Source organism: Molossus molossus, unplaced genomic scaffold (assembly GCF_014108415.1).
Source record: "Molossus molossus isolate mMolMol1 unplaced genomic scaffold, mMolMol1.p scaffold_m16_p_10, whole genome shotgun sequence".
Taxonomy (NCBI): Eukaryota; Metazoa; Chordata; class Mammalia; order Chiroptera; family Molossidae; genus Molossus; species Molossus molossus.
The window spans coordinates 21,954,252-21,965,912 of record NW_023425345.1 but is presented as its reverse complement, the minus strand read 5'-3'; the positions used below and the strand labels follow the sequence as shown (position 1 = coordinate 21,965,912).

Here is an 11,661-nt window from a genome sequence, read left to right as displayed (position 1 = left end):
ATTAATAGCTCTATCACTTTTTCCTTAACTCAAAACAAAGATTAATAGAACTCTTGCTTATTTTCATGTTGTGTTTTTGCAATCTTAACTATATCTGGGACACAGCTTCTCATCCAGCTTAGAGAACTTTTTAAAACAGAGTTTTCTCATGTTTTTGAAATGATTCCTTTTTTGGGGGGAATACAAAATGTGCCAAATCTAGTTTATATTTTTCTGCTCTAAGCAAGATTTATATATCCCCCAGGAGTTCTAAACTTTTTAAGTAAAGACTAGATACTGAGTAGCAAGCCAGCAAGCACACGCTGTTCGAGCGCAGGAAAGGAGCAATGCCTAAATCAGAGGAACTTGTTTCTTCAGGCTCTTCTGGCAGCAATTCTGATAGTGAAGTTGACAAAACCTTAAACAGGAAAGAGCAAATTACTTCAGAAAAAGCTGTAAAGAAGCAAAAGACTGGTGAAACTTCAAGAGCCCTATTATCTTTCAAGCAGAGCAGCAGCAGACTGGGAAAATAAGGTACATCAGCATTCGAGACTTTAGAGGAAAAGTCCTAACTGATATTAGAGAATATTGGATGGATCCCGAAGGTGAAATGAAACCAGGAAGAAAAGTATTTCTTTCTTCTTCTTTTTTAAATATGTTTTTATTGACTTTTTAGAGAGAAAAGAGAAAAATGAGAGCATGTTCATTAATTTTTTTCACTTGTAAACTTGCATTTTAGATTCTTCTTTGGAGTAAAACAGGCTCTTCAACTGTTTACAAAGTAATTTCTGAGTTGTAAAAATTCCATGTTTTTTAAACTGTATTCCTTCATTCAAGCGTGGCTGCCACGATCGGACAGACAGAAAGTGTGAGGAGCCTTTTTTCAGCACTGTTCCAAGTCTGTCAAATAGATGCATAAACTTTTTATTAGATATAATGATTACTCTGTTAAGGTACTGCTATTTTTCTTTGTTTGAATGAATAAAAATAAATTAAATTCCACATGACACACTAACTAGTGATTTCAAGATACTTATGGAAGTTTCTACTGTTTTTGGGTGTTGCTTTCTCAATTTCCTTTTTTCTTTGCTTCATCTCCCAGAGTGAATCTCTAAAGAAGTCTTTAAAAAGACTTCTTTTGAGTTAAGTCTTTTATGTTGGGAGCTTTATAATCTCACCAGAATAGTAAAACTGATGTTTAATCTCAATTATTTCTGGAATATTCTTTTTTTTTTTATCCTCACCCGAGGACATTTTTCCATTTTTTGTTCAGATAGAGTGGGAGGGAGAGACAGGAAGAGAGAGAGAGAAACATCGACGTGAAAGGGACACATCGAGTGGCTGCCACCCGCACAACCAACCAGGGCCGGGTACAAACTGCAACCGAGGTACGCGCCCTTAGCAGGAGCCGAACCCCACGTCTCTCTGGACCGCAGGCTGACACTCTAACCGCTGAGCCAAACTGGCCAGGGCTGGACATATTCTTTTATCCACAGAAATATACCCTGGAAAAAAATAAGGCATCTGTTTCTCCCAAACACTGGACAACAAGAGAATTAACACACAATGGGGCAAGAAGAACCTCAAAATAAACGTAAGTACTTCTCTTTTTTCAATTTTAAAGAGGCAGATAAAATTATGACTAATATTTAAAAACAAAATTGATAATTGTAGTTGTGAATATTAAATATGATGATATGGGGAGGAGAAGGTGGAAGAAAATGAGAATGACTTTGATGAAGAGAAAGGCCATAGATAGATTCGAATACAAGAGGCGACAGAAACTTCTTTGTAAAACATAAATTGGGCCAAAAGGGGAGTTAAAGTATATAATAGAAAAACAAGATAGAAAAAAATAAAGTAATTTGGGAATATTCTTTTAAAGGGGAGAGAGAAGAAAGATAGATAGAGAAAACACATTAACTGAGACTCACAGTGTTCCTGAAGCTCTAATTTTATACTCTTTTATATTTTACTGAAGTGACACAAATGGATTTGTATTATGAGAACATTAAATAATATTTTGAGAAATATATAGAACATATGCAGAAATATATAATTTTTTAATTAATGTTTCACTTTGTATCATCATCACCCCACCATAGCAAACTTCAATAGACCCATGATGAACAATGGTACTGAAAATAACCCTTTTTATGTAACAATATGTCTTGGAGATTTTTTATGAGAATACATAATTATTTTAATTGTCATATAGAATTCTATCATGTGGATTCACCATAATTTAGAATCTCTACTATTGACAATACATATACAAATATTAGGTCTCAGTGTTTTTTCTGTTTTCAAAGTACTCCAATGAATATTCTTTAATATAAATAAATTGTTATTTCTATAGGATAAATCTCTAGAGATGACATTGTTGTGACACTTCGTAAAGTATATGATTGTCTAACCACTATGCTGTACATCTGAAACTAATACAAAATAATATTGAATGTAAACTGTAATTAAAATGAAATTTAAAATAAAACAGAAATTGTTGTGGTAAATGTAATACATTTAAAAATTGATACATGTTGCTAACTTGATCTATCTAAATGGCTAATTTATAGTTCAGCAGCAGCATTTATTTTCTGACCAAGAGTGTTACATTTTTAATTTACTTTTTAATATCTGATGTGTGAAAAAAAAAAAACGTATTTTAGCTTACATTTCTCTGATTGAGCATATTTTTATTTGTTTAATGGTCATTTAAAATTTCAACAAAGTAAATTTTCATCAAATTTCCTGCTCAAATTTTTGGCTGTTTTCAAATTGCTTTTTAAAATTCTTTATGCAGTCTGGATGTTAATATTGTGAGATGATTTTTTTCCCAGGTATTCCTTTTGCTTTAACATTGCTATATAGAAGTTTTAATTTTTATGTAACCAATTTATCAATTTTTGTGATTTTTTTGAGTTTTGTCTCTTTCTTATAAAAAGTCTGTCTGTTGCCCTGGCCGGTTTGGCTCAGCAGTTAGAGCGTCGGCCTGAGTGAGGTCCAGAGAGACCTGGGTTTGGTTCCCACAAAGGGCGCATACCTCGGTTGCAGTTTGTCCCCGGCCCTGGTTGGTTGTGCGGGTGGCAGCCACTCGATGTGTCCCTTTCATGTTGATGTTTCTCTCCCTCTCCCTCCTCCTCCTCTCTCTTCCTCCCACTCTATCTGAACAAAAAATGGAAAAATGTCCTCAGTTGAGGCTAAAAAAAAAAAAAAAAAAAAAGTCTGTCTTATTCAAAAAACTTTACATTTTATTTATTTATTTATTTATTTATTTATTTATTTATTTATTTATATACTCTAAAACTGATTTATTCTGGGAAAATCTTTAAGCTCTCCTATACATCTAAAATGTTTTGGATGATCTCATATTTATCTTGCTCCTTGATAGAATTAGTTTTCTTAGCTCTTGGGGCTGAGAATGGGATAACTTATTTACCTTTCTTTTTGACTTATAGAAGGATGCCAGCATTTCCAGCTAATCCCTGGGATCATTGCTATTGTTTTCATCTCACTTCTCAGTGTCTGCTTTATTGCAAGTTGTTTGGGTAAGTTATTAACAAAAATAGAGTTCTCCTTGAATTATTTTCCCAAACAAATATTACAAAGTTACTCCAAATGCATATGTTATCTTGATTTTCCTCAACATATGAACCTATAATACCTCCAGGGTCTTTGATCTAAAATTCAGAACTACATACTAGTGATGATGATGTCTGTGTCGGGGAATTAAAGATGGAATTTAGACTCTTTTCTATACATGTGAAGGTTGGTTATTGTAGTAAATCATCCTTCATTTTGGACTAGGATTACAAAGGGCTGCCTAAATGAAGAGTAACCAGCAAAAAACAACTTTCAGATAGACTGCAGTCAGACTTTGAAAATAAGAATAGTTGGAAGACCCATTCTTTCTGATATCAAGACTTTGTATAAAGTTATTATAATTAAAGCAATATAATATAGGTGCAAGTATAGGCAAATAGACCAGAGGAAACGAAGAGAGAGCTTAGTTACAGCTTTTGCATATATAAACCAGAAGGGAATAGGAAAAGGATAGTTTTGCTTTAAAAAGGAAATTGGTCTCCTGTCTCATATCATGTACAAAATCCAACCCAAGGTGGATTATTGGCCAAAATATGAAAAGCAAATCAAGCACTTTCTTAGAAGATAAATGGAGAATATCTTTATGACTTTGATCAGGGAATAATTTCTTACACAAGTTACAAAATGTGCTAGTCAATAAAGAAAATATTGACAGTCTGGCTGGTGTGTCTCAGTGGATTGAGCATCATCACATGGACTGAGAGGTCCTGGTTGGATTCCCAGTCAAGGCACAAGCTTGGGTTTCGGGCTTAATTCCCAGTAGGGGGTGTGCAGGAAGCAGCTAATCAATGTTTCTCTCTCATATAGATTTTTCTATCTCTCGCTCTCTTCCTCTCTCTCTAAAAAAATCAATTAAAACATAATTTAAAAAAAGAAAGAAAATATTGACAAATTATACTACATCAAAATAAAAATTATAGTACAGAAAAAAATTACCACTGAGTGAAAACAGAAAGCCATAGGAGATTTTTAATGCATATATTTAATAAAGAATTAGGGTATAGAATATATATATATACATCTCTTTCAAATCAATAAAAATAATACTGACAGACAACAGAAAAACAGGCAAAGTCTTGAATAGGCACTATAGAAAAGAAAAATGAAGTGTCCAATAAACATATAAAAATATTTAAAAGAGTCAACCATTAGTTTTCAGGGAAATGCAAATTAAATTTACAATGAAATGTCATTGCTAACATGACAATATGGCAATAATAAAAAAGTCTGGTACTGCCTTTCGACTGGAACCGCCATCTTCCTAAATGAATAACACAGAAAGGGGAGAAGCACCAGCTATGTGTTCTCTAGGCCTTTTAGAAAACATGGAGTTGTTCTTTTGACCACCTACATGGGAATCTATAAGAGAGGTGACCCTGAAACATTAAAGGAATGGGCACTGTGCAAAAGGAAGTCCCCACAAATGGCAAAACTGGAAGAGTCTACAGTGTCACCTAGCATGCAGTGGGTTTTGTTGTAAACAAATAAGGGCAAGATTCTTGCCAAGAGAATTAATGTATGTGTTGAGCTTATTAAGCACTCTAAGACCCAAGATGTATTCCTGAAACATGTGAAAGAAAATGATCAGAAAAACAAGGAAGCCATAGAGAAAGGTACCTGGGTTCAGTTGAAGCGCCAGCCTGCTCAACCCAGAGAAGCACACTTTGTGAGAACTGATGAAAAGGAGCCTGAGCCGCTGGAACCCATTCCCTGTGAATTAATGGCATACGTGTAAAAAAATAAAAGACCTCTGAACTGTTTTAAAAAATGTTTAGCACTACCAAATATCGATAATGATGTGGGGGTAGTTGGACCTGGACCTGCACGAACTGCTGCTGCAGGAGTGTAAAGTACACCCACTTTGGAAAAGTTTGCTACTATCACAATTGACAATGTGTGTATTCTATTACCTGCATTCCACTCCTAGGCATACACTTTGCAGAAATGCATGCTTACAGCATGGTAAAAAATGCTCTGAGCAGCATAACTCACAATAGGCCAACACCGGAAGCAATGCAAATATTGACCAGAAAAAGAATAGGTAAATACCTGTTTGTGCATGAGGACAATAGATCACTTTACAGCAATGAAAATGGATGCATTATAGTTGCAAGTAACAACATGTAGATAAATTTCAGAAACAATATTGAGCAGAAAACAGAAACAAATGAAAGCATATTGTGTGATTCCACTTATATAAAGTTTGAAAACAGGGAAATCTGATCTATCTGTTTAGAGATATGTTATTAAGGGGTAAACCTGTGAAACAAAGCAAAGAGATATTTTAAAAGCCATGGTATGGTTACCTTTAAGAGAGATGGAGTGGGTTGCATTTGAGATGTGAAGAGCACGTGGGTGTTGAAAATATTGTGTTTCTTGAGCTGTGTAGTTACCTGGTGTGTTCACTTTAAAATCCATTGATACATTGTACATTGATATTTTTCACTCTTTAAATTTGGTTGTGTGTCAAAGTAAAAATATCCATAAGATAAATAAATGTATAAGGCTCATAAAACTCTGTAGAAATATCCTAGTGTTTGCCAAAAATCTCCACACTAACACAAATTATGATAGAAAAATATGCTTAAAAGCACATGCACATAAATGTTTGAAAAACTACCCCCATAAAGCACAAAATGGACAATATGATAATAGAAATATTAATTTCAACAATTTCTTCCAACCAATTCACCTGAAACTGCAACAGAGGAACCACATAGAAAGAAGAAAGAATGTGAGGGCCTTGACTATTAGGATATGAGAAAGGTTAGAGCAGTTGGCTCCCATTTCCCAAATTAAGTGGTTATAAAGGGAAAGGAAACAAACTTTTTTCCTCTCTGGCAGTGACTCATAACAACCTTCTACGCTGTAAGAAAAACATGGGAATGTTCAAGTCACCAGAGCACAGTACGAAGCTGACATGCATCAATGAACAATCAGAAGTGAAAGGTACAGGTGGCTGAGAAGCATAAGAGAACTTCTTTCTCGTTTCCATTTCCATTAAAATTCATAATCTGATTTAAAGTATATCAGTAGTAAACCAGGAGAGATTAAAATAACATAAGGTGAGAATCTGGCACCAGAGTGAACATCAGTAATTGAGATAGAACTATTTCTCATGACTGTCATAAATTGAGTAAGTAGAGAATGTATAATTAAATTCTATTTCTTTTAGTTCAGACATATCATAAAGACTTTATCCCACACTTGTCTTTATCTTTTTTATTATTCTGGAATTTATAAAGTCTCATTTGGAGAACAGGGTAATGCTTGAGAGTTTTAACAGGTTCTTTGCCCCCTTCAGATAAAATGTCCTGTAAAAGGCTTCGTTATGAAAACACTTTAAAAGTGAGTGTAAATAGATGCAGGGATAGTGAAAAATGATCATTCCTTCTAAGACAATATGTTGTAATTTTCTTATAGTCATTACATGATTCCAATACTTTTGTTGAGAAGATATTTAGAAATGTAATTAAGAATATTTAAAAAAGGGGGGACAGAATGATTTTGGTAATCTTGGTATTATCTCCATAAATGATAACTAGATACTAGGTCATAGAATAGTTATGCAATCTGTTACAGATGAATACTCTGTTGTAACTAATTTTCATTTCAATATTCTCATGAGGAAACACCTGGAATTGTTGTCCTGTTGGCTGGAGAGCTTTTCAGTCCAACTGCTATCTTCCTCTTAATGACAAGAAGACATGGGTGGAGAGTGAAAGGAACTGTATAGAGCTGGTGGCTCACCTGGCCACCATCAGCACAGAAGCTGAGCAGGTGTGTTGGCAGACTTCCATGAGTTTCTCTGTTGATTTGAATCTCTTTGCAGAGAAAGAAGACAGTTTATGCTTTGCCATGCCTCTGTGCCTTTACTTCATCTGTTCCATATGCCTGGAAAGACTTTTCTTCCTCTCTTATTTTCTTCATATAACCAACTTCTTCTGATCTTTCCAGATTTCATTTATGCATTATTTCCTCCAGAAAATGACCCTGACCATCTTCTGTACTCCTCCCACCCTATTCTAAGTTGGAGGTATTTCTGTGGTACTTTTTGCACTATGTCATCATAGTGCTTACTTCAGTGTCCTGAAATTGTCTGTTAAATACTCCATCTCTTCCAATGAGTCCTACTTTGTAGAGGGTTGGGGCCATGCCTGATTCATCTTTGCATCTCCAGTGTCCTGCACAGTGCGAGGCACTCTGGCTAGGTCTTAATAACTGTTTGGTGAGTAAGTGAATAAATGAATGATTCCTTGAGACTATATAACTACAGGATAAAGCACAGGAAAAATAACTCAGACAAATGATTATAATTTTGAATAAGAGAATCTTAGTGTAAATATTGAAATTTATTTTCTCACATTATATATTTCCATATATATAACCATATATATATACCATGACTCACATTCTACTCTTTTATTGATCAGTACGGTTCCCTGGAGGATTCTGTTTTCATGCCCTTGCAATCTAAAGTCTGACTCTGAATAAAGTGAGATTTCATAAAATATACAAACAATTAAAGAAGAAAATTTTAAAAACAAAAGTGTCTGATAATCTGATCCTATTAAGCATTTGCTAAATGGTTCAAAAGTAGGTCTCCGGTAATCTTCACAATTACTCTGTGAAGTAGTGGGATTGTCTCTCTTGAAAAAAGAAAACTAGGCTTTGATGAGATTTAAGCACTGACTAACATTGTACAGTAAACAGCAAAAGCAAGATATGAAAACAGATCAATCTGATGCCAACACTTTTGTGCTGTAATCTATTCAACCTCTTTCCTCTTTTCCTAACATAACATCTATCACTCGATAAATGCACATATATTTATAAGTATTAACATTTTTTATACAGAACTTTATTATTCAATTTTTGGATAGACATTTTTTATATTTCCTGGGACTTTCCCGCGAGAATCCTGAAGGCCAGTGGCAATGGGTGGACAGGACGCCATTTAATCCACATATAATGTGAGTATATTGATTGGGGTGAAAGAGTTTTACAGACAAAGGTGGGAAGAAGGCAGCAAACAGAATTCATGTTTGGATGGAGCATACCAATGTACAAGTGCTTCCACAGCACCATGTATGGCATAACCTCTGTACTAATATACTACCAGTATACAGAATTGGACAGTCTAGCTCTAAATTTCTCACTTAGGGACATTTAGGGATGTTTTTTCTGAATTGTCCCCTGACACACATATTTGTGTGTGTGTGCGCACGCATGCATATGTGTGTGTATAACATATGCCTTTTTAAAAAAATTTCAGATTCTGGCATAAGGGTGAACCCAACAACCATCAGACAGAAAATTGTGTTGTCCTTGCTAATGACCAAAACAAATGGACCTGGAAAAATTTTTCTTGTAATTTTGAGGCAAGTAGGATTTGTAAGAAACCTGGAAGAATACTCATCTGAACGCTGTGAAGGGGTTCTTGTGATGAGGACAGAAGAAAAGAACCTATTAGACAAAGGCAGAATGTACATTAATCATTGGAATAGAAAAATCATACTAGATCACAGAAGATTTTCAGTCATGATGGCCTTATTTATTTTGTTCAATTCATTCAACAAATCAATTGTGTTTTTGTGTGGTGTTTTAGTGGTAGAAATCATCTCTTCTATGAAAATCAGTTTTCATTAACTTTGCTTTCTTGATAGTATTTCAAAGGATTCACTTTTCAATTGGTATGTATTTATTACATTTTTAACAGAATGGATTAAATGGTGTAATGTCTTAGTTATGTCTTCCTCTGCCGTGAATCTTAACTCTTAAAATTTAGTGGAGTATTCACATTGTAAGGTATAAAAATCTCAAATCACTATATTGTACACCTGAAATGAATATAACCAATATAAGACTATATACCAACTATACTTAAATTTACAAAAATTTAAATGTAGGATATTCCAACTGGTAGTGGTACACCATTTTTTAACTCAAATATCACAAATCTTTTAAAATTTTAAAACAATATTTTTATTGTTTGATGCTTTATTTTCAGACTTTCTAGTTGTATCAGTCATTAGATTGATATTTCATGAGAAAAATATTTTCTGAACAACAGTATAGAATGTTCTGAATTATGGCATTGTACAGGTAGAAAAATATATCTATTTACCTTTAAAAAATTCACTTCTTAGTCTATCTTAAATATCTTCCTAAAGCAGGGAGTCTTAAGCCAACTTATTTATTTATTATTAATTTTGAGTGGGAAAATCCCTTACAGGGCCACCTTAACCAAACTCCTTTAGCTCTATAGATGAGGAAATGAAAACCTCGGGAACCAGAGAGCTTACCTTTGCATTGCTAGCTCATGAGAGAGCCAGACTTATGGCTTAGATCTAATAGGTGAAATGCATTTTCTTTGTTATTACAGCAAAGTTACTGGGCCTGACTTGGGCTCTTGGCTAACAGATAGATAAAAGCTCCTGATTATTTGAAGTAACATTTCATTGGTGTTCTATTTTTAATTTGAATCATATCTTTTACCCACTTATGCAAATTGTTAGCATGTTTTTTTGGAGCTATAAAGCTATAGTTCAAACTAGCAAGGAAGTCTTTGTTTTAACAACTGAAAGGTATGCTTTTGTGATTTATTTAGTATTAGTGGTGGAGCAGTCACATCCAACACCAACAAAATGTGGTGGTCATTCTTAAAATTCTCAATTTGCTGATGTTTTCTGGATGTAGCTAAAACATTTCAAGCAATAGCTTTTTAACCTAACTTTCTTGTCACTATTTTTAAAAAGAGTATTTTGCAAATTAGTGATTTTCTGAGTTTAGACTCTTAGTGTTTGATTGATTGATTCCATTTATATGTGTATATGTCTGCATTTGAAGCTGATATTTTAACTAGTGCTAAGTGACTTTGTTTACCATATTTACTGACCTACAAAATCTACAAAAACTTGTTGAAATAACTTTATGTAAATGCTAATAGGCTTTGTATAGCTAATATTATTCATTTTTATTTGTATACAATTGTATTTTGGTAGAGATTCATTTGTCAATAAAATATAACCCCTTTGTGATTTTATACGTCTAAGTGTACATCATTTTTCGTTACCTCCATGGCTGCCACAACAGACCAGGTCACCATCTCCTTACCTGGGTTATTGCAATGGCCTACTGATTGGTATCCCTGATTTCACCCTTAGTTCCTTTTATTCTGTTCTCAATACTCATAGCATCTTTCCTATTCATTAAAATGTATTTTAAGACAGCTGATAGTAATTTCATAAAAATAAATGCTAATTAGTTTAGTACACTGTGGCAATAGTTTGAAACACTTAAAGAAATTTAAATACTGTTTTTATCTTTGAAAAAGTAATGTGGGAGATGTTTTATTTTTTATTTTCTTTTTATCCTCACCCGCGGACACTTTCCCATTTTTTGTTCAGGTAGAGTGGGAGGGAGAGAGAGGAACAGAGAGAGAGAGAGAAACATCGATGTGAAAGGAACACATCGAGTGGCTGCCACCCGCACGACCGACCAGGGCCGGGGACAAACTGCAACCGAGGTACGCGCCCTTAGTGGGAACCGAACCTGGGTCTCTCAGGACCGCAAGTTGACGCTCTAACCGCTGAGCCAAACCGGCCAGGGCTGTGGTAGATGTTTTAAAAGGCAAACAGTAAAAACATTAATAAAACTATAAAGTAAACATCTCTTCTACCCTGACCTCCAGTCCCCTTAATGCTTATTCAGAGTAACTGCATGATCAATTTTTATATCTTCATGTATGTTTCTATGTATTAAATAACATATATAGATATATAACCCAAAATTTTTTACACTAATGGAAACATTATGTACATAGTCTTAAACATCTTGCATTTTTTACTTAACAATATAGCTTGGAAACTGTTTTTTCTTTTTTTCTTTTTTACTGTTTTATACCTTGTTCCTTATAAGTAAATAGTGTTTTATTGCATTGATGCATCATAATTTGAAATAATTTTAAGATGACAAAAATTTTCTTATGTAATAAAAACCAACAAAATAATGGTTGTGGAACATACCTGAGAGCAATCCCAGATCAGAGTTCCAAGAGGCTTATTTTCTCCATGAATG

At 34.1% G+C, this 11,661-nt stretch overlaps 1 protein-coding gene across 2 annotated transcripts; it reads left to right on the top strand.

Moving 5' to 3' along the window:
• Nucleotides 1–440: 440 nt before the first annotated feature.
• Nucleotides 441–9,311, top strand: CLEC4D (C-type lectin domain family 4 member D). Of its 2 annotated transcripts, none has more exons than XM_036251900.1 (7): nucleotides 441–513; nucleotides 1,476–1,573; nucleotides 3,438–3,527; nucleotides 6,427–6,531; nucleotides 7,211–7,362; nucleotides 8,440–8,555; nucleotides 8,858–9,311. In XM_036251900.1, the coding sequence occupies exons 2-7, from the start codon at nucleotides 1,546–1,548 to the stop codon at nucleotides 9,003–9,005; spliced, it is 639 nt and encodes a 212-aa protein (XP_036107793.1). In that variant the 5' UTR covers nucleotides 441–513; nucleotides 1,476–1,545; the 3' UTR covers nucleotides 9,006–9,311. The 2 variants fall into 2 exon arrangements, with proteins under 2 accessions (XP_036107793.1, XP_036107794.1); XM_036251901.1 differs by lacking the exon at nucleotides 441–513 and adding an exon at nucleotides 1,329–1,367.
• Nucleotides 9,312–11,661: the final 2,350 nt, after the last annotated feature.